The 23,744-nt window shown below is 46.5% G+C and overlaps 1 protein-coding gene across 3 annotated transcripts in view; it reads left to right on the top strand.

Moving 5' to 3' along the window:
* Window positions 1–23,744, top strand: part of LOC129711689 (NAD kinase-like) — a 77,377-nt gene that overhangs the window by 35,444 nt on the left and 18,189 nt on the right. Inside the window, exon 1 of one of the 3 annotated variants that reach the window (XM_055659540.1) lies at window positions 18,624–18,944. The exons of the other annotated variants lie outside the window; for them this stretch is intronic. Coding sequence (XP_055515515.1) covers window positions 18,868–18,944 — 77 coding nt within the window. The 5' untranslated portion in view covers window positions 18,624–18,867. Of the gene's footprint in view, window positions 1–18,623; window positions 18,945–23,744 lie in introns of those variants that run through there. 3 annotated transcript variants of the gene reach the window in all.

Here is a 23,744-nt window from a genome sequence, read left to right as displayed (position 1 = left end):
TGCTGAGAGAATGGAGTGGCTGGGCTTGTATACTCTGGAGTTTAGAAGGATGAGAGGTGATCTTATTGAAACATCTAAGATTATTAAGGGTTTGGACACGCTAGAGGCAGGAAACATGTTCCCGATGTTGGGGGAGCCTAGAACCAGGGGCCACAGTTTAAGAAGAAGAGGTAAGCCATTTAGAACAGAGTTGTGTGTCTGGGGAATTCTCTGTCTCAGCGGGCAGTGGAGGCTGGTTCTCTGGATACTTTCAAGAGAGATCTAGATAGGACTCTCAAAAATAATGGAGTCGGGGGACGTGGGGAGAAGGCAGGAATGGGGTACTGATTGGGGATGATCAGCAATGAGCACATTGAATGGCGGTGCTGGCTCGAAGTCCGAATGGCCTTCTCCTGCACCTATTGTCTGTTGGGAGTCTTCTTCTGTCTGAAGAAGAGTCGCAGCCCAAAACGTCATGTATCAATGCTCTCCCGATTGCTGCCTGACCCGCTGAGTTGCTCCAGCACTTTCTATCTCTGATAGTATTGGTCAGAACATTTCCTCGACCCTGACCTTTGATGCTGGTGTCGTCAAGAGCGGTGAACTCAGTCCCTTGCTCCACTCCCTGGACATCCATGACTCTGTGGCCAAGTGTCGCGCCAAATTGACCTACAAGTTCACCAATGATACCACCAATGTCAGCCCAAATCAACAACAATGAGCATAGGAAAGAGACTGGGAACCTTATGCAGTGGTGTCAGGACAACAACCTAGCCCTTAATGTCAGGTCGATGAAGGAGTTGGTTGTTGAACAGAACTTGCCAAATATCTTTTTATAAATTGGAGGATTTCCACCTTCACCACTGGCTCCAGGCAAGTTCTTATCAAGGTTGAATCCTCCAGGGAATTGGGCCAAGAGATAATGATGCACCCTAGCCTGGAATGGCAATTGGAACGCACTTGACCGCCAGAACCTGTTTTGCATTCTTTTAATTTATTGTCACGCATACTGTGTACTCCGAGGTCAACAAGAAATATATTGCACCCTGGTGCATGTGCTGCTAAACTAATTGGAATCTGAAGTCCTTTTTTAGCCATCTTGAATATAATGGGCTGAATGGCCTCACCCTGAGCGGAAAATCTCCAGACTTTCACTACCTCGTGCTTTTGTACGTACAGTACCCTCGGGACTCTCTCAACACTATCTCACGCAAGGTAAAACGCCTCCGAAATGGATTTAACATCGTCTACAAAACCCAAATTCAGACTTGGATGGATGACACCAGAGTGACAATGGATGACTGGGCGTGCGGGGACTGCCTTGAGGAAGGGGGGGGAATTGGCCCCCTCTCTCTCTGAAAGCCCCGGTAGTTGGTCATCAAACATGTTGAGACTGAGATCCAGTGATTGTGTTACAATTGGCATGATATTGGTGTGACCACACTTGGGGTATTGTGTTCGGTTTTAGCCCCTCCACTATAAGAAAGATGCCTTAAGGTAGTTCAGGCCAGTTCATTGGCTATATTTAAGAGGGAGTTAGATGTGGCCCTTGTGGCTAAAGGGATCAGGGGGTATGGAGAGAAGGCAGATACAGGATACTGAGTTGGATGATCAGCCATGATCATATCGAATGGCGGTGCAGGCTCGAAGGGCCGAATGGCCTACTCCTGCACCTATTTTCTATGCAAGCTGGAAAGAGTGCAGAGAAGATTTACGGGCATGTTGCCTGGATTTGAGAGCCTGAAGAATAGGGAGAGGTTGGGCAAGCTAGTACTTGAATTCTTAGAGCATAGGAGGCTGAGAAATGCATACATTTATGAGGGGAATAGATGAGGCGAATGCACATTTTTTCCAGGGTAGGTGAATCAAGAACTAGAGAGCATAGATTTAAGGTGAGAGTGGAAAGCTTATAGGAACCCGAGGGGCAACATTTTCACACAGTGGGTGCTGATAATATAGAATAGTTGCCCGAGGAAGCAATGGAGGCAGGTACAATTAAAAGACATTTGGACTGGTACCTGGATAGGAAAGGTTTAGTGGGATATGGGCCAAACACAGTCAATGAGAATGGCTTAGATAGGGCTCCTTGGCCGGCAAAGACTAGTGGGGCTGGAAGGACTGTTTCCATGCTATATGGCTCAATGACTATGATTGTTGGATTCTTGGGGAATGAGGATATGGGGATGGGTCAGGGGGCAGCACCAGCTGTGATACTGAATGATACAGCAGGCTTGGGGGAAGAATTGTCTCTTCCTGCTTCCTCCAGTTTCCTCTCCTCTTGGGTAGTGCGTTAGTCAGAACATACTCAGTGTGCCAAAGGTCCTGTTTCCGTGCTATATGAGCCCATGACCCTGTGATCAGCAGAAAGTGGCCCCAATATTTAATGTGGGAAAAAAATCTGAACTATTTGAGTACTCTGGTTTGTAAATAGCTCGTTCTAAACTTCCCCCAGTCTAGTTTCAGTCAATAAAATACGGAGTCAAACACTTGGGCATCTAAATTTTAATTTGGAAAAAACACAATAACAGTTCCCCACTACTACACCTAACCACCGCGGGTTTGTTCCTTGTATCTGCCTGGCCAAGCCCTAGAGCCTCGTGCAAGCAGAAACAATCCAGAAGGTCACGCAGTCCTAGGCGTTCTCCCAGAAGATCAACACAAGACCTCATGGGAGCGGCCTTTTATAGGTCCCCGAACCGTGAGGGGCCGAACCACATGGGGGTGGTCTCTATACAGTTCAATAACAGATATCGATTAACACAGTACATGACAGACATTTCCCTAACCCAATAATACAGTGACTAATACAATGTATCTGACAAAGTTTCTAGATGCAAGTTAACAGAGATGAATTGTGCAACATGTGCCTGGATATTCAAGAAACTCAGACAAGGCTCAACACTTAACCCAATCAACATCTAGCAAAGTAAAGCTTTGCAACAACATTTACAATGTTGTATGTCTGGTTTGCATTCACCCAATCCGTTTCATGCAATTTACACCTAATTGTCAGAATCTGCAGATGTTCCATTCTTTCCCTGCAACTCTTACCTAGGCTCTAGACAAGCTGGCACCATTCTGCAGCTTGTCCCATTTCTGCAGAAGGCACATTTAAATTGACCAAATGGCCTAGCAGCCCAGAAGCCTTTACTCAATTTTAGATTTGCATCTGCAATTTGGCGATTTGCATCTGCAATTTGGCGATTTGCATCTGCAATTTGGCAAGAATTAACAGATTGAAGACACAAATTATGAAATATTCACATCTGTTTAGTTTATCCGCGCACTTTGCAATCTTATTTTGCCTCGCCAAGTTTAAACTTGTGAAGTTTATTCCTTCAGGTTATCACCATTCGGAGTTTTCAGCCAAAATATTGTAGTACATTTTGCACAATTGTTTTTAAACCTACAGTTTGCAAGTAGCAACTGGCTTCATGTTGGAAGTTGTGGACCCAGTGTCCAGGCCCTTGGAATGAACTATGGAGCCATGTGGCACAGAGAGGGGTCAGTCGCCACACTGACTGTGCCAAAGATTAGGCAAACAGTTAGACCGTTTCGTGTTCACCCAGATTCCACAAGCAAGAGGCAATTTGCTGCGGTTACTTAACCTACCCATCTGCTCATCTCTGGGTTGTGGGAGTAATCTGGAGCACCTGGAGGAAACCTACAGTGGGACATGGTGCAAACCCCACGGACAGCAGTGAGATCAGGATTGAAGATGGGCGACGGGCTGTGAGGCAGCAGCTCTCTCGCCATGACCCTCGAACCACCAAATTATTTGCACTTGCCGAATCTGATTAATTTCCTTCATTATGCTTTAACGCATGATATTAAGCCAATTTTATTTGGTGTCCCCGTGTGCTTGCTGTGAGATGTAATTGTAAAAATGCATCCTGCTCGGTTTTCAATGCAGTGCCCCAGGCACTGAACATTGCTCCTGCCATTTGCACAGAAGTCACTGCATGTTCGTTTGCGGAGTTCCACGTGAACACTGACGCACCACATACTCAGCTACACGTTCTTCCCTGTGGGGGGTTCTTGCATTTAAAGCATCTTGTTGTTATGATTCTTCACGAATAGCCACAAGGCTATTTGCAAACTAAATTCTTATATCTATTATTTCATTTCCCTGTTCGTAGCTGCAAGGTGCAAGTGAAAAGAATTTGCCAGCAGCGGTACAATGATAAAGAACACACAAAAACACTATAAAAAAATTTAACACAAACATCCACCACAGCATTCATCACTGTGGTGGAAGGCACAAAAATTGGCCAGTCCTCCTCCATTTCCCCCCATTTCCCCTCAACCCTCCGCAGCTTCCACTGCGGGCGTCCAGATGTGTAGACAAGGTAAAGTCCAGGTAAGTCCTGAATCGGTGCCTCAGATTAATGTTCCACAGCATGGACAACACAACTGGCAGCTGCAGTGAATTGCATTGAATTGAATACTTCATAGTCTCATTTGACAAGTCACAGTGAAATTCTTCGCTTGCGAAGGTATGGAAATAGTCACCCATAAAGGGCGCTTACCAAGTTACAAATTCTCCTCCATCCGGCGCCAGTTCCCCTCCCCCCCCCCCCCCCCCCCCCCCCCCCCCCTCACGGCGACCCCCCCCCCACCGGGTCCTCCATTGTCCATTGTTCTTCCCCCTCCCTCAAGGCGCTCCCCCCATTGGCATTCTGGTGTAATCCATCCAAGTCTTGAATTTGGGTTTTGTTGACGTTGTTGATCCATTTCGGAGGGGTTTTACCTTGTGTGAGATAGTGTTGAGAGAGTCCCGAGGGTACGGTATGTACAAAAGCAAGAGGTAGTGAAAATCTGGAGATTTATAGTTCAGGGTGAGGCCATTCAGCCCATTATATTCAGGATGGCTAAAAAAGGACTTCAGATTCCAATTAGTTTAGCAGCACATGCACCAGGGTGTAATATATTTCTTGCTGACCTCGGAGTACACAGTATGCGTGACAATAAATTAAGTGCGTTCCAATTGCCATTCCAGGCTAAGGTGCATCCCGACCATCTCTTGGCCCAATTCCATGGAGGATTCAACCTTGATAAGAACTCGCCGAATATTTTTTTAATAAATTGGAGGATTTCCACCTTCACCACTGGCTACAGGCACTGAGTTCTAGATGCTATGCTGCATGGCAAATAAGGTTATGGTGAAATCCACCTTTTGTCAAATGACAAATAAATTGAATTGAATTGAATTGAATTGTCAAGTTCCTTCCCTTCCGCTTTGGTTTGTCTTCCTTGTCAGACAACACACTTGAGTTGGATACGATCCCGACTGCTGTGTACGTTTGTGATTAACTTGCTGATGCAAGATTACATCTCTGACTGACTGACTGACTGATTGAAACAGACTCTTCAGCCCACACAGTCCACGCCAACCATCAATTACCAGTTGACACAGGGTCTGAAGAGGGTTCTCGACCCGAAACATCACCCATTCCTTCTCTCCTGAGATGCTGCCTGTCCCGATGAGTTACTCCAACATTTTGTGTCTGTTTTCGGTGTAAATCAACATCCGCAGTTCCTTCCTACGCACATGGTGGCACAGCGGTAGAGTTGCTGCCCTACAGCGAATGCAGCGCCGGAGACCCGGGTTCGTTCCCGAATACGGGTGCTGTCTATACGGAGTTTGTACGTTCTCCCCGTGATCTGCATGGGTTTTCTCCGAGATCTTCGGTTTCCTCCCACACTCCAAAGACGTGCAGGTTTGTAGATTAATTGACTTGGCAAATGTAAAAATTGTTCCTAGTGGGTGTAAGATAGTGTTAAAGTGCCGGGATCGCTGGTCGGCGTGGACCCGTGGGCCGAATGGGCCTGTTTCTGCGCTGTATCTCTAAACTAAACGACACCAGTTGACATTAGTTTTGTTATCCCATTTTCTCATCCACTCTCTACACAGTAGGGGCATTTTGCAGAGGCTAATTAACCTATGAATGTGTAAACTCCACACGGACAACACCCGAGATCAGGATTGAGCCCGGGTTTCTGACCCTGTGGCACAACAGCTGTGCCAGCTGTGCCACTGTGCCATCCTTATGACACATTCAACAAATAATGCATTTATTGATGTTCATGTGAACTCTAATTATTCTTGCAAATGGAAATCGCCAGTAACCCAGCACGATCAAACAATGCTTCTGGGAGATAAAGCAACTTATGGGAACACTCGTGGGTCAGGCAGAATCTGTGGAGAGGGAATAGTTTTTGGCTGCTGAGCTGTTGTTGAGCGGCATTCTGCTACGGAGTGGCTTTCAGAACCACCAGGTGCTGAGTTTGTGTGTTTCCCCTCCGCTCCTTCAGCTGCAACAGGCTGTGAGATGAGGCCAGTCGGCTCGATAAAGAATAATCTCGCACGGCAGGAGGGCTGGTGCCCTGGGCAACGCAGTGATGGGCTCAGCAGTGGGAACAGTGGGGAGATGAGAGTGTCAAAACTCTTTGCCACTGTTTTGGGCTAGTGACCTTTTGATTTGATTTCAAGTTGCAAGATGCCCAGACAAGCTGAGCAGAATGTAAAGTCGTCAGTTCACAACAGGTGAAGATAACTTCACCTCCACTGCCGCTTCCAGGCACTTTCTGCAACCTTCGCAACCATTGCACGTGCCTTTTGATTGTTCGCTGTCCCCATTAATCTCCCAACTAGATTCCAACATGATGACAATCTGCTTCCTCCACGCTTTCTAGGCATTAATTCTAAACCATAATCTTGGTTCACCCCATCGGATTTAATTTTGTGCACCACTCCCCAGCTTTCTCTGTGAGTTTAAACCAACCTGCTTTCCTAGTTTGGATAATTAGGTCAACAATCCCACAAATTGCAATCCTCCTCCCACAGCTGCTGCTTGATTTTCTGAGTGTTTCCAGCATTTTCTGCATTTATTTAACAAGCTGGAAAACCCCATTTCCAGTAGAAAAAAGATCAATAACTCGGGGCATGAATGTTTGAGTTTTTATTGTCACTGAGGTGTACTGAGGTACGGCGAAAAGCTTTTGTTGCGTGATAACCAGTCAGCGGAAAGACAGAAAGGTGACACATGATTGCAATTGAGCCATCTACGGTGTACAGATACATGATAAAGGGAATAATGGGAATGGCGTTAGGTGCAAGATAATTGTTGCTGTCGGAGGAGAGATTTAAATGAGTGGAGGGATTATAATGCGTGATTGCAGATCCACCTCTGTGACCCGCACACACAGGGTGGTCAGGTTGGGCGCCATCTTGGATGTAATTGGGCCAGGAAGGTGTTACTGGCAAAATAGGAGGTGTAACTCACGCAGCAGTTGTTGTATCCTGGAACCTGTTACCTGAAATAACCCGATACCTTCCACGCACAGTGTTGGAGAGAACCGCAGGTGCTGGTTTAAATTGAAGGTAGACACAAAATGCTGGAGTAATGGCGGAACAGGCAGCAGCTCTGGAGATAAGGGAGAAGGGTCTCGACCAGAAACGTCACCCATTCCTTCTCTCCAGAGATACTGCCTGTCCCGCTGAGTTACTCCAGCATTTTGCGTTTACCTTCCACACATTATCCCAAGGCCGTCGAGCAATGTGGAGATGTTGCATTTATTCTCTGCCAGCAATTAAGATTTCCTACATTGAAATGGTTTTTTTTTGATGTGTAAATCTTTTATTGGGCATACGCATGAAAAACAAAAATGCAAATAATGTGAGCTTTGAGGTTCAATTTTTGTTTTGTTTGTTCCTGGTTGAAGGTTTCTCTGGCTTATTATTTAAATGTGCAGCTGTGACACTGTGCATTAGGCTGACGGGAAAGCTCTTGAAATTCTTGTTTGTTCTCGTTGCTGACGGATCAATGAACTCGACTCCAAGAAAACAAATGCCCAGTTGTTGCTGAGATGAATGGAATGTTCAATCAATTGTGGTCCGTGCAATGGAAAGGCCATTGTGTCCCGGCACTGTCAGACGTGCCCTGTGGTTTGATATATACGCTATGGTAGGACAGTGGTTAATTTAGTTGATCAGTTCATCTAGCTCATATAAGGTCATAAGTGATAGGAGTAGAATGAGGCCATTTGGCCCATCAAGTCTACTCTGCCATTCATTCATGGCTAATCCATCTCTCCCTCCTAACCCCATTCTCCTGCCTTCTCCCCATAACCTCTGACACCTGTACTAATCAAGAATCTGTCCATCTCTGCCTTAAAAATATCCACTGACTTGGCTTCCACAGCCTTCTGTGGCAAAGAATTCCACAGACTCTTGACTTCCACAGACTGTGCATTCCACAGAGACAGACCACCCTCTGACTAAAGACATTTCTCCTAATCTCCTTCCTAAAAGAACGTCCCTGATCTCCCCTCTATCAAGCCCTGATCTACCTAATGCCAACTTTGTGCTTAACAACTTTATTTGATCTGAGCACTTTTTTCAGAGAATATTCATTCTGCTGTACCACTGATTTACATGTTAAATACTTGTGGAAATGGTTAGCACATTGCATTGTGCTCGCTCCTGGGTGGGTGTTATAACATAAAAGCTAACTAAATAACCCGTCATGACACTCTGCAAACAGTTGGCATTTGGGAAAATTAGACCCACGATGAGTGAACCAAGACACGATCTGTTACTGCGTTGAAGATAGACACAAAGTGCTGGAGTAACTCAGCGGGTCAGGCAGCATCTCTGGAGAAAAATAAATGCTTCTCTTCAGCCCCCCCCTCCCCCAACCACAATCAGTCTGGAGAAGGGTCCCAACCACAATGTCGCCTATCCATGTTCTCCAGAGATGCTGCCGGACCCGCTGAGTTACTCCAGTATTGTGGTCTCTTTTTGTAAACCAGCACTTGCAGTTTGTTGTCGCCACACAGACACTCCGCCGACAATACAATGCACAATGTAACCGTCTGCAGAACAATGCAATGTCAGGGGGCACTGATCCAGAGAGAAACTCGATCAGCTGCTTAAAGCAGAGCTCAGATATTGCATCTGAAATTCCATCCCTAAATTAAAAGATGGTGAACTCAGATTATAGGATGCATGTTGTGTGGCACTTAGTTGGCAAGGAACCCTGCCATAACTTTGTCCTCGTTTGTCCTCGTTTGTAACTGAAGATGTGATGGTACACCTGAGATGGACGTGTTGATGAAGATTTGTAGGCTGCACCCTCCCTGCCACTGACCCCGACTGGCGTATCCCACATCTAGTTACCTTCCCCGTAACCTGTGGACACTGGGGCCTGAGTGCAAAGCTAGCATGGCAGAGATCGTAAATCAAAGGGGTTTCTTAATCCATGAAAACTGAGCTCAGAGAAGTCTGTATTAAGTGGGAGAGGCACAGTGCCCCCAGTGGGGGGTATCTTCCTCTGGTGAGGGGCAGTGTACCCCCAGAGAGGGTAGCTTTCTTTGTGGGAGGGGGCACCATTCGCTGGGTGGGTGGTTTTCACTTTGGGAGGGATAGTGCCCCCAGTGAGGGAGGCTTTCCCGGAGGGGCGAGCGGCATAACTCGGTTGAGGGGCAGGGGCAGTTCTCTCGGAAGGGCCCCAGAGGGTGGCTTTCTTGTGGGAGGGGCACTGTACCCCAGTTGAAGACATTCTTGGGAGGGGGCGCTGTGCCCCTGGTGAGCCCTGGCTCTCTCTGGGGAAGGGGGCAGGCTCGGGAATCTGAAATCTGGCAACTAGTATTTGCCGGATGATTTCACTTGGATTAGTTTAATCAGCAAACAGGAGTCAGTAATTATTGCGAACGGCAGCATGATGGAGCAGATTTTTCTTGTTATCCAGCAGGAAATCGGAGAGCTGGAGCAGACTTTGAACCCTGACAGTCAGCGAGCCCGTGCCAGCCATGGATCCCAGTTCTCTGCACACTGTCCCCTCACTCTCGCTAACTCTAACCTCCATCTTACACATACCAGCAGGATAGAATAAAACACAGGAAGGTAGACAAAAGTGCTGGAGAAACTCAGCGGGTGCAGCAGCATCTATGGGGCGAAGGAAATAGGCAACGTTTCGGGACGAAACGTTGCCTATTTCCTTCGTCCCATAGATGCTGCTGCACCCGCTGAGTTTCTCCAGCACTTTTGTCTACCTTCAATTTTGAAACACCTGCAGTTCCTTCTTAAACAAAATAAAACACTGTTTGTTTTCTCCCTGTCCCGTGACCTTTCGCCACTGACTGCGTTTCTTTGGCCTCTGATCATTGACATGCCTGCTCGCGTGTTGGACTTCTCCGTCTGAGCCTCCCTGCTGGTTTGGTCCCAAGGGAAGAATCCAGACCTTTCCTATGCGACTGCAGTCCCTTATTGGGTAGGAAGGAACTGCAGATGCTGGCTTAAACCGAAGATAGGCTGGAGTAACTCAGCAGGGCAGGCAGCATCTCTGGAGGGAAGGAATGGGCGACCTTCTGGGTCGAGACAACTTCTTCAGATTGTGTCTATCTGCAGTTCCTTATTCCTGGTCACATCCCGGGAAGGCACCTCATGTCTGTCGGAAGCCACTGGTCGCTGAACCCAGACCAACGATCAAAGGAAAGACAACGCAGGACAGGAGTAAGTCATGCAGCATCCCTGGAGAACGTGGATATGTGACGTAATGGGTTGGAGCGGGAAGACAGGTGGGGGCAGGACAAAGCCTTCTTCACACTGATGAAGGAGGTGGAAAGAAAGCTAGAGGAGAGGGGCGGGACAAAGGATCGCAGGTTATAGGTAAATATACCTGCTGACATACTGCATTACAGCATGGTATGGCAGCTGCACCATGGCAGACAGGGAGAGGCTTCAGAGGGTAACCAGGACAGCGCAGAGGATCATTGGCTGCCCTCTCCCCTCCCTGATGGACATCTACACCTCCCGCTGCCTTAGCAGGGCAAAGAAGATCATCAAAGACAGCTCCCATCCTGCGTTTGGACTGTTCGACCTGCTGCCCTCTGGAAGGCGCTATAGGTGCATCAAATCCAGGACAAACAGACTCAGGAATAGTTGCTTTCCGAGAATTATATCTACTATAAATTCAAATTCACACATGCACTGACTACACCGCCCAACACGGACTTCCATCTGTACATATGTATATATGAATGTAGCGCCGCAGAATTTGTGCACCTATTCCCCCCCCCCCCCATCTCCCTTCCGTTTTTTTTTTTTTTTCTGTTTCTTGTTTTTTGTGCTAAATTGTATGTATGCACTGAGTACGAGCAGCTTTCAGTTTCACTGTACATGTATAGTGACAATAAATGGCATATCTATCTATCTATATAGGTGAGGTAGAGGGTGTGATAGGCAGGTGGTTGGACGAAGAAGGGCCAGAGATTAAAAAAACAGAAGGTGCGAGATAAATTGTGAAGCCAGAGGAAACAATTGTGAAGCCAGAAGATCAAAAAAAACCACTGATCTATGACCTGTCAACACTCCTCCTTTCATCTCCAGCCGTGGTGTATAAGCATTGGATGTCCAGCTGCCTCTATAAACCACTGTATAGATGCCCACCACCCTACGCTGTCCTGATCGCTGCCACTACGGAGGGGAACGTTGGGGGGGGGCGGCGCACTGCTGCAGCGGGTGGGGCTGCTACTTACAGTTCCGCCAACCCTAAATGAGTGGGCCCTTAATGGGCAGGTGAGGGAGAATTAATTGCAGGAAAGTCGACGAAAAATGCTGGAGAAACTCAGCGGGTGAGGCAGCTCCATAGATGCTGCCTCACCCGCTGAGTTTCTCCAGCATTTGTTGTCTACCTTCGATTTTTCCAGCATCTGCAGTTCTTTCTTAAACATGAATTGCAAATAAATAGTTTGGGATGGGGTGGAGGGGGTTATGAAAGCCAGCACACACAATAGTCTTCTGCACCCATAAGGAAACATGATAAATGTAAACAATATGCGGAAGTTAATTGAAGCACATAACCTGTCATTATTTCATTGTTGTGAGTGGATTGTGTAGTTGAGGAAGTGGCTTCTCAAGTTAATAAAGGATCAATGACTTCAGTTCAAAAGGACATAATTGGCAGTGACACGCCCATGGCTGATGTGGGGCTTTCAATGATGCCACACAAACGGACTTCATGGTCCTTGCTTCACTGATACACCAAGGCTGTTTTCTAAGGACCATCCTTGCCGCACCTCAGTGTTCCAGCAACGACTGTTATCCTTGCAGCCCATCCCGGTTGTGCAAGAGATTTCCAGCTAGTCCCACTCCCTCTGCACCCCACCCCCCGCCCCTCCCCCTCCAGTCCCGCAAACCTATCCCACTGAAAGCTACCATTAATCCTGCCTTCATCTGTAGTGGAGGAAGTGGCTTCTCAACTTAACAGAGCATACCATTAGTTATGGGCCAGTCTCCCCAAACGAAACTAAACTAAACCACTTACTTAGTTTTTCTAACCTAGTCTTACTTCCCTTTTCCCATTTACTGGAATCTTTGCGTTCCCCACTTCCTTCCTGATCCACACTCCTCGTGAGCTGTTGGATTACTTCCCCTTCTGCCTTCAACCTTTTCCCAGCTGACTGACTATACTTCACGGGTCAGACATGTTCTTTGTTCACCGGCACTGATGCTCTGAGACACCACTGCTGAAGCTGGACATCTTCATTTTAGATTAAATTCCGTGCAGCCTACATCGTTTTAGTTTTTAGTTTTAGAGATGCAGCCCGGAAACAGGCCCTTCGGCCCACCGGGTCCGCGCCAACCAGTGATCCCTGGATATTAACACTGTCCCACACACACTAGGGACAACTTTCACATTTACCAAGTCAATTTACCTACTTGGAGTGTGGGAGGAAACCGACGATCTCGTAAAAAAAAAAAACCCTGGCAGATCACAGGGAGATCGTTCTCTGATTCTCTGGCGCTACAACCACGGTAAGGCAGCAACTCTACCGCTGGGTCACCATACCGCCCTACTATGTGAATTTGGACACAGCTGGTGAATTTCCTCCTTTGGTGAAATATCCTCTCCGTGACTTTATAAGCGTTTTAGGATTGAGGTTAATGTTGATTTCTGGTCTTTTTTTTTCTTTCTTTTTTTTAAATATTTTTATTAGAAGCAAACATATTATGGTAAAGTATAGTTACATATTATAGTAAAAAAAAAACTTTTCATATACATCACTTATACATTATTAAAATTTTCAATTGTCGGTTAATTCTGCTTCTAGTGTTTTTTTATATAGATAGAAAGAGAAAAAAAAGAATTACAAATATCAAAAAAGAGAAAAGGTGGAATGAATTACTTATAATACGTCATTGGAGATAAGTTCGTAGATTATAAAGTATAACTTTTCATCTAATCCTGAGTTCAAGCTTCAGTTGGGTTTTCGCGCCGGACCAATCTATCCCTTCAAATAGTTAATGAATGGAGCCCATATTTTAACAAAAAGTTCTTGTTTGTCCATTAAGACAAGTCTAATTCTTTCTAGATATAGGGTCTCCGACATTTCCACAATCCACATTTTAATTGTGGGGGTCATAGGGCCTTTCCAAATTTTTAATATTAATTTTTTCCCAGTTATTATACTGTAGTCGAGGAAGTTTCTGGTCTTTTTCTGATTGATTTTTTTCAAGTTTTAATTCTTTCCTGACCTTTCTGTGTTCCTGAATTATAATGGAATATGTCCTGATGTTACTTGTATGCTATAGTTTTTGGTCACTGGCTGGTTTTAATATGCTCCCATCCTCCTTCAAACGAGGATGTCTTTTCCCTGGATATCTTCCACGCCCATGTTTTTGCTTCATCCTCTAATTACTTTTCACCGCGCCTGGCAAATCATTTTACACAACCTCTTGCTTGGCCAAACATCCTGTGTTTGATGTTTCCTGGTTCTTTTCCATTATTGCTTTGACCCAGTGATGTTGTGTTCGCTCGGTGATCTCATCTTAAACTGCGCGGCTACATTTTCCAGGTGCGGATCCAACATCACAACTGGGGCAGCACGGTGGCGCAGCGGTAGAGTTGCTGCCTTACAGAGCCACAGACCCGGGTTCAATCCTGACGACGGGTGCCGTCTGTACAGAGATTGTATCTTTTCCCTGTGAATGTTTGGGTCTCCTCTGGATGCTCCGGTTTCCTCTCACATTCCAAAGACTTGCAGATTTGTAGGTTAATTGGCTTCTGTAAATTGTCTCTGGTTTGTAGGATAAGTAAGTAAGTAAGTTTATTGGCCAAGTATTCACATACAAGGAATTTGCCTTGGTGCTCCGCCCACAAGTAACAAGGTGACATACAGTGACAGTTACGAATGACTCAGAAAACACTAAACATTAATAATAATAAAACATTAATGATAAAACACCATTGGTTAAGCATGTGAACCAACAACATACCAGATCAAAGGGAGACTACAGATTTTTGGCTGTTGAGCAGAGCAACTACTCGTGGATAAAAACTGTTTTTATGTCTGGCTGTGGCAGCTTTGACAGTCCGGAGTCGCCTTCCAGAGGGAAGTGATTCAAAGAATAAAACTAATGTTGGGGTGATCTCTGGGGTGAAGGGCTTGTTTCCACACTGTATCTCTAAACTAAACTAAAAGGCCGCGTGCTTCCTCATTGAATTAGTTCTAATGGCTGAGGAACTTTTTGGCACCAGAAGTCCCTGATTGGGCATCAGAGGGACTTTTTCAATGCACCATTCTGCTCTGGGTTTGATTAGGGTGTCCCTATGTATTTGTCCTCTGTTTCGATTACACACTTGGAATGATGAGCATTTGTAGCCCAGTCCATCGCACAAACCAGCCTCCTTCCCTCCCCTCACCTTCCCTCCCCCACTCCATCTACTCCACACTGCCTCCAGAAAACAGCCAACACAATCAGGGTCCATTTTAGACCCCGATCCTTTTTCTCCAAAGATACTGCCTGATCCGCTGAGTTACTCCAGCATTTTGTGTCCATCTTTGGTATAAACCAGCATCTGCAGGTCTCTGTTCTTCCGTTTTCACCCCAGTCATTCCGTCTTCTCCATGTGGATGAGTGTGCTTCCCTTGGTTTTCCCAAGCCTCCTCCCTTTATATGTTCCTCACACTTTCCACTGATTTGCAGTTAGTCCCAGTTCTGTTCTCCCATCGGATGGTCACCCTGACTTGAGGAAAGGGGCCTTGGGTTGGGAAGGAGGTCGATGAATTTGACCAAATGTAGCTCCAGGTTTTGTCCACATATCCCTTTGTTACCTGGAAACCATTCCCGGCATTGCCATGGTCCCTTCCCATGAGCTAAAGATGCTTCAAACCCTTCTGGCCTTCACGAACCTTCCCTGAGCCCAGCTCGCTGGCTCTCATTAGAGCAACCCGTTCAAGGATTTGCTGCCTCCCTGTCTCTGCAGCTGCCTCTCCTTCAACCTTGGCCTCTTAACCGTACCCAAGTTTCAATAACTCCTTCTGAACCTCGTTGTCCAGGGCCATTCCTTTAACTTCTTCTTTGACATTAGAGAGATACAGTGCGGAAACAGGCCCTTCGGCCCACCGAGTCCGCGCCACACTTCACACTAGGGGCAGTTTACAATTTTTACTGAAGCTAATTAGTGTACAAACCTGGACGTCTTTGGAATGTGGGGGGAAACTAGGGTTTCCCGGAGAAAACCCATGCGGTCACGGGAAGAACAGACAAACTCCGTGCAGACAGCACCCATAGTCAGGATCGAACCCGGTTCTCTGGCCCTGTAAAGCCCCTGTGCCACTTTCCCGAGTTACTCACGAATTCTCCCGAGTTTTCCCCTTGATTCAACCTCGGGGAATGTCCATAGCGAGTCCGTAGGGGGCCGTAGAAGTCCGTAGATATAATGCCAGCTGTAGGCACTCGGGGCATAAGGCAGCAACTCTACCGCTATGCCACTGAGGCCTGGAGTTGCCTTCCTGTCCCTTTCTCCTGCTTTTAAACCCTCCTTAAAGCCCAATTATTTAAATCGGCTTTTGATTACCAAGCTAATTCCCAATGGCTTTGTAGTTGTAGAATCTTGTAGATTATACTCCCTGTGAAACACTTTTGTATGTTTAGTGTGTGAAAGATGTTCTGTAAATATTCGTTCTTATTGTTGACCACCTCAGTTGTGGTTGAAGTTAGGAATTAATTGAGGTTTTCTTCAAAAGTGCTGAAAATTTCCTGCGGTTGTCTGAACACTTGTCCACTCCTCGAGCTCACAGTGTGGGTATTTCCCTCTTCGTTGTATAACTTGATTTTCTACATTTCTTTATGCGTTGCCTCTCTTTCGAATGTACTGACAATGCATATTTGAGATATGTCATTTTGAAAGAATCAATTGGCCGGGGGATATTGTGGTATTGTCAGTACTCGTACAGTGGGACAGCCACATAACACTAGGGGGAGGTTTGGTGCCTGATCGCAAACACCAAAGGGCCTTAATACTGTAATGATCCTATCACTCTACAACCCAGAAAGCAGAATTTCTTTCAAACAGATGCAAAAGCCTTTAGAGTGCAATGTTTCAACTTTACACCCACACCCCGACATTTGGACTGTGCGTTCACTTAAATACAAAAAACAACGGATTCTCATTTACTCACCACCTTTTCAAGTCTTCCCAAAGTGCTTGACATTTACATTTAACTTTAATTTAATTGACGTCTGATTAAAGGTCTCAACCTGAAACGTCACCCAGCATCTCTTCTCACCAGAGATGCTGCCTGATCCACTGAGTTACTCGAGCATTTTTTGTCTATCTTCGGCGTAAACCAGAATCTGCAGTTCCTTCCTACACATTTAATTAATTTGATTGTAAACGTGTAATATAATGGAAACAATGAGATTATGTTTCATTTGTACATTGCGTGGGTGAGAGTCTGGATGTATTGTGTACAGTATGGGTCTCTTTAAGGAAGAACTTAATTTGATTAGCAAGGGTGTCAGGCAGGTTACGTGGAAAAGGCAGGAGAATGGAGTTGAGTGGGAAAGGTATGTAGATCAGCCATGAATGAATGGCAGAGTAGACTTGAAAGGCCGAATGGCCTAATTCTGATCCTAGAACTTATGAGTTTATGAACTGCACTGGAAACGGTTTAGGAACAGCAGGAACATTTAAGAGCTTTTGCGGAAAAGCACAGGCATTTATTCCCAGCTTCTACCACAACTGAGGTGGTCAACAATAAGAACAAACATTTATAGAACATTATTAACCTTCAGCGAGGGGTTACTGGGGTGGTTAGCTTCATGGGGAAAGGTTACACAGGCTAGGCTTGGGGTCACCGCTCGAAAATAAGGGGGGGGGGGGGCGGAGTTCAGAAGGGTGAGAAGGATTTTGACCGAAATGCATAATACCTGAGTGTTCTTGACAGGGTGGATGTGGAGATGATGTCCCTGCTTGGGGGTCACCGCTCGAAAATAAGGGCTCACTCATTTAGGAACGAGACTGGGCAGATTTTTGCTTCTCTGAAGGAACCTCCCATTGTCCTTTTGACAAGCGAGTGTCTGAAGTTTTTTCATAAGCAGAGACAGATAGATTTGTGATAAGTGAGAGATTGGAAGGCTACATCCAGTGTTGAGCTTGCGGTCGGAAAGGCAAAGCTGCCGGGAGGTGTATTCATGTGTAGGTAAGACACAAAATGCTGGAGTAACTCAGCGGGACAGGCAACATCTCTGGAGAGAAGGAATGGGTGACGTTTGTCAGGGGAAGGGGCGGTACAGAGATAGAATGTAGAGAGAGAGGGAAAGCGAGGGCTATTTGAAGTTAGGTGTACTCATGCTCCTGGTCCATGTGTTCATTGTTCAGTTGCATTGGATTATCAATGGGTTCTGCCTGATCTGGAATAGATCTGCCACAGAAGGTAGTTGAGGCCAGTTCATTGGCTATATTTAAGAGGGAGTTAGATGTGGCCGTTGTGGCTAAAGGGATCAGGGGGTATGGAGAGAAGGCAGGTACAGGATACTGAGTTGGATGATCAGCCATGATCATATTAAATGGCGGTGCAGGCTCGAAGGGACGAATGGCCTACTCCTGCACCTAGTTTCTATGTTTCTGTGTTTCTATAAGCGAAAAATCCTACAGTGCTGCATTTGAAGAGAAGGGGAGATCCCTCTAATGTCCCAGGACCAACACCTCTCAACATATCTGAAGAATATGTGCAGGAATGAAGTGCAGATGCTGGTTTAAACCAAAGATAGACACACAATCACCGTCATCCATTCTGTAACTTGGCATCATGTTTGGCACAAACATCATGGGCCGAAGGGCCTGTCCCTGCGCTGTGTTGTTCCACCACTTGCCAAGTCCCCCCCCCGGCCTTTCCTTGCAGCTTTCTCCCCACTACCCCATCAGCCTGAAGGTGAGTTCTGGCCCAAAACGCCACCTGTCCATTCCCTGCCCAGGTGCCGCAAGTCCCGCTCAATTCCTCCAGCACTTTGGTGCTTTACTCAAGATTACAGCATCTGCAGTTCCTTGTGTCTCCATTAGACATTTCATCTTTTGTGTGTAGGGGGATTTATTTTTTTTCCTTGCAACTTCCTGCATGCAAATTGGCAGCTGCCTGCCCTGTGTTCACCAAAGGTCCTGCAGCTATGGGATCTTTGGTGTTTGCCAGTCACTTCCAAAATACCTCTCTGTGCCATTCCCGGATGGTGCAATGGAATGTTGTTTGCAGGAGGCTGCAATAGCCCACCAAGTAGTTAAGCTGGTGGCTTTCACTGCCATTGTGCAATGCTGAGCTGCTTGTGAATGGCGGTGACGCAATGAGGTCTCTTTGCTCCCCTGTGGCCTTACAGTAAGTGAAGTATTTCCTGGTTTCACGCTCTCCTGGACAATGGGCCCCACCCCTTCCTTCAGCTGACTGGTCTTGGCTTTTCAGTGTCATTTCTGGTCCTGATAGCGATCGCCCATACATAGGCTTGCCGCAGAGCAGCAGAGAGGAGAATAGGCAGAGAGCGGGGTTGAATGAGGACTGCTGCTTGCCGCTGAGGTCCAGAGTGGTGTGAGCACTGTCGCAGTACACATGAGAGACGCGATGAGAATCATTCAGTACGTCGCTAACATCAGTGCCCCCATACGGAATGGTCCTTCCTGGAAGTGGTGAGTCTTGAGTGGAGGACCTCGGTTGTACTCCTGTTGTTATTTTACCTGCTGCTTTGTATGTACACTGACGCTTTACAGAGACCCGTTGTCAAATAAATTTGTGTCCGCTATTGGAGGTCCTGACAGGTGTGTGAATCTCAGTCCGAGCTCGCCAACTGACAGTCTCCTGATCCACAGTACTCTCAGTCTGGCTGATGTAGTAGTTTCTGCTGCATTGATGATTCCAGTTTACGATACATACTTTCTCACCGAGGATGCGTGTGTGTGTGTCTACCCGTCTCTCTATCTCTCTCTCTCTCTCTCTGTCTCTGTCTCGCTCTCTCTGTCTCTATCTGTCTCTCTCTCGCTGTCTCTATCACTGTCCCCCTCTCTCTATGTATCTTTCTCTATCTCTCTCTCGCTCACTCTCTCTCTATAATTTCTCTCTCTGTCTCTGTCTCGCTCTATATCTCTCTCTATGTCTGTCTCTGTCTCTGTCTCTCTGTACCTGCCTCTCTATCTCTGTCACTCTCTGTCTCTGTGTGTGTGTGTCTCTCTCTCTCTCTCTCTCTCTCTCTCTCTCTCTCATTCTCTCTGTCTGTCTCTCTACGTATGTCTCTCTCTCTCGTATCTCTCTCTCTCTCTCTCTCTCTCTCTCTCTCTCTCTGTCTCTCTCTCTGTCTCTCTCTCTGTCTCTCTCTCTGTCTCTCTCTCTGTCTCTCTCTCTGTCTCTCTCTCTGTCTCTCTCTCTGTCTCTCTCTCTGTCTCTCTCTCTGTCTCTCTCTCTGTCTCTCTCTCTGTCTCTCTCTCTGTCTCTCTCTCTCTCTCTCTCTCTCTCTCTCTCTCTCTCTCTCTCTCTCTCTCTCTCTCTCTCTCTCTCTCTCTCTCTCTCTCTCTCTCTCTCTCTCTCTCTCTCTCTCTCTCTCTCTCTCTCTCTGTCTCTCTCTCTCTCTCTCTCTCTCTCTCTCTCTCTCTCTCTCTCTCTCTCTCTCTCTCTGTCTCTCTCTCTCTCTCTCTCTCTCTCTCTCTCTCTCTCTCTCTCTCTCTCTCTGTCTCTCTCTCTCTCTCTCTCTCTCTCTCTCTCTCTCTCTCTCTCTCTCTCTCTCTCTCTCTCTCTCTCTCTCTCTCTCTGTCTCTCTCTCTCTCTCTCTCTCTCTCTCTCTCTCTCTCTCTCTCTGTCTCTGTCTCTCTCTCTCTCTCTCTCTCTCTCTCTCTCTCTCTCTCTCTCTCTCTCTCTCTGTCTCTCTCTCTCTCTCTCTCTCTCTCTCTCTCTCTCTCTCTCTCTCTCTCTCTCTCTCTCTCTCTCTCTCTCTGTCTCTCTCTCTCTCTCTCTCTCTCTCTCTCTGTCTCTCTCTCTCTCTCTCTCTCTGTCTCTCTCTCTCTCTCTCTCTCTCTCTCTCTCTCTCTCTCTCTCTCTCTCTCTCTCTCTCTCTCTCTCTCTCTCTCTCTCTCTCTCTCTCTCTCTCTCTCTCTCTCTCTCTCTCTCTCTCTCTCTCTCTCTCTCTCTCTCTCTCTCTCTCTCTCTCTCTCTCTCTCTCTCTCTCTGTCTCTCTCTCTCTCTCTCTCTCTCTCTCTCTCTCTCTCTCTCTCTCTCTCTCTCTCTCTCTCTCTCTCTCTCTCTCTCTCTCTCTCTCTCTCTCTCTCTCTCTCTCTCTCTCTCTCTCTCTCTCTCTCTCTCTCTCTCTCTCTCTCTCTCTCTCTCTCTCTCTCTCTCTCTCTCTCTCTCTCTCTCTCTCTCTCTCTCTCTCTCTCTCCCTCTCTCTCTCTCTCTCTCTCTCTCTCTCTCTCTCTCTCTCTCTCTCTCTCTCTCTCTCTCTCTCTGTCTCTCTCTCTCTCTCTCTCTCTCTCTCTCTCTCTCTCTCTCTCTCTCTCTCTCTCTCTCTCTGTCTCTCTCCCTCTCTCTCTCTCTCTCTCTCTCTCTGTCTCTCTCTCTCTCTCTCTCTCTCTCTCTCTCTCTCTCTCTCTCTCTCTCTCTCTGTCTCTCTCTCTCTCTCGTTCTCTCCACATTTAACAGCCTCGGGCTGCAGCAAACTTCAATTGTGGTTTCCAGAAAGGAAGTTTTTAAACTTGACGATGACAGCAGAGAATTGGAACTGCATCAGATATTTTTGCATTTAATGTTCTCTCAGGATGGTGGCGAAAGTGAAGAGGTATTGGCCGTTGATCAGTTTAGTTTGAAGATACAGCACCGAGTCGGCACTGACCAGCGATCCCCGCACATTAACACTGTTCTACACTAGGGACAATTTTTACATTTATACCAAGCCAATTAACGTACAAATCTGTATGTGTTTAGAGTGTGGGAGCAAACCGAAGTTCTCGGAGAAAACCCACACAGGTCACAGGGAGAGCGCACAGACTCCGTACAGGCAGCACCCATAGTCAGGATCGAACACCAGGTCTCTGGCGCTGTAAGGCAGCAACTCTACCGCTGCGCCACTGTGCTACCAGATCAGTGGAATAATTTTAAGCATCTTGTCATAGAAAATAGGTGCAGGAGTAGGCCATTCGGCTCTTCGAGCCAGCACTGCTATTCAATGTGATCATGGCTGATCATCCATTATCAGTGTCCCGTTCCTGCCTTCTCCCCATAACCCTTGATTCCACTAGCCCCAGGAGCACTATCTAACCCTCTTTTGAATGCATCCAGTGGATCGGCCTCCAATGCCTTTTGAGGCAGAGAACTCCACAAATGCACAACTCTTTGGGTGAAAAGGTTTTTCCCCATCTCAGTTCTAAATGGCCTATTCCTTAATCTTAAACTGTGGCCCTGGTTCTGGACTCTCCCAACATCGGGGACATGTTTCCTGCATCTAGCTTGTCCAATCATGTAAGAATTTTATATGTTTCTATAAGATCCCCTCTCATCCTAAATTCCAGTGAATACAAGCCCAGTCGATCCATTCTTCCATCATATAACAATCCGCCATCCCGGGAATTAACCTCTGGAACCTACGCTGCACTCCCTCAATAGCAAGAATGTCCTTCATCAAATTAGGAGACCAAACCTGCACACAATACTCCAGGTATGGTCTCACCAGGGCCCTGCACAACTGCAGAAGGACCTCTTTGCTCCTATACTGAAATCTTCTCGTTATGGAGACCAACATGCCATTAGCTTTCTTCACTGCCTGCTGTATGCTTACTTTCAGTGACTGATGTACACGGACACCCAGGTCTCGTTGCACTTCCTCTTTTCCTAATCTGACACCATTCAGATAATAATAATTTTTACTGAAGCCACAGCACCCGCAGAAAACCCACATGGTTACAGGGAAAACGTACAAACTCTGTATGGACAGCACCCGTAGTCAGAATCAAACCCGGGTCTCTGGCGCTGCAAGGCAACAACTCTATTGTTGCGCCACCATGCTGACCCTTCCCCTTGTTCTTGATTCCCCTTTCCCTAAAACTATGGTGAGTAATTTAATAACCGCTTATTCCCCACAACCATCTGGCTCTTGAACAACCCTGCACAACACTAACCACTGCTTCAGAAATTACAATCTTCTAAGGACGATGTCATACGTTGCACTGCAGAACGCAGAAGGTTTTGAACTCTTGCGTTGACCTGGTATTGCCGTTATTAATTTATTGTATTATTGATTACTGGGTTTTTATCTGTGTGTTGTTGCGTTAACGGACCTGCACCAAGTAAAAATGTAATTGTTCCATTGTCGGTACATATGACAATTAAACACTTGACTCTTGAAGAGTGTTGGGATCATCAAGGAGGCCTGGCTTTGTCATGTCAGAGTTATTCCCTTTGTCCTTTCCACCCACCACCCTCTGCCATTTGAAATTAACTTGTTTGCTCACTTTTAATTTCAAGACTTCGACTTGAAATGTCAAACCTGGTTCTCTTTCCACAGATGCTGCCTGACCTACTGAGTGCTTCCTGCATTTCTTGCATTAGTTCCCTCTAATGACCTTTTAGCTTTGGTTTTTATGTTGTCGGCTTGTATTTCTCAGTTCTTCCTTGCTGGGTGTGCCCTGACATCAGTTCTTTTTGGCAGACATTGTTCAGGTCTCTCTGACGGCTGCTTGGAGCTACGTTTTACTGCATCTGATATTTAAACCGGTCGAACGGTTGTGGGGGACCTTTCTAATTTGGCTTTGTCGTAAACTTTTGCACACAAGGCATTTCCAAATATTTTCTCTGCCTGGACAGTTTGAACATTGCTGTTTTGACTGGTTTCTCTGGATGCAAGCCAGAGATACCCAGACCGTACAATACCACTGTGTTTATCATGATGTTCCTCAGCATGGTGTGAACCACCCAGAACTTTACCCCCTTCCCAGCCAAGTAGAAGGGTCTCCTTAGCAGAGGCATTAGTGGACGGATTGGCATCAGACATTGATTCAACGCAGACTAGGTGACACCTGGATCAACACTGTCGGCTTTCAGGAGAAGATGTTTAGTTTATTGTCACTTGTACCAAGGTACAGCGAGAAGCTTTTTTACTGTTGCGTGCTATTCCGTCAGTGGAAAGACTATACATGATCACAATCAAGCTGTGCACAGTGTACGGAGACAGGGTAAAGGGATAACATCTAGTACAAGATCATGTCTGATTAATGCTGGTTATTACAAGGAGAGAAGCCAAGCTGATATTTGATCCTCTGTTGCTATGTGGGCCTGTGGACTTTGTACTTTAGCGTGTGTGTGTGCGTGCGTGCGTGTGTGTGTGTCTGGTGTGTGTGTCTGGTGTGTGTGTCTGGTGTGTGTGCGTGTGCGTGTTGCAAAAGGTATGTCTTTATTTTAAAGAGCCATGTGTTGTATGCTGGATTAGCCACTCCGTACAGTCAGTGACTGCA

This window comes from Leucoraja erinacea, chromosome 30, assembly GCF_028641065.1.
Source record: "Leucoraja erinacea ecotype New England chromosome 30, Leri_hhj_1, whole genome shotgun sequence".
In the NCBI taxonomy this organism is placed as follows: Eukaryota; Metazoa; Chordata; class Chondrichthyes; order Rajiformes; family Rajidae; genus Leucoraja; species Leucoraja erinaceus.
The sequence above is the reverse complement of the archived record's forward strand: the minus strand, read 5'-3'. Positions and strand labels throughout refer to the sequence as shown.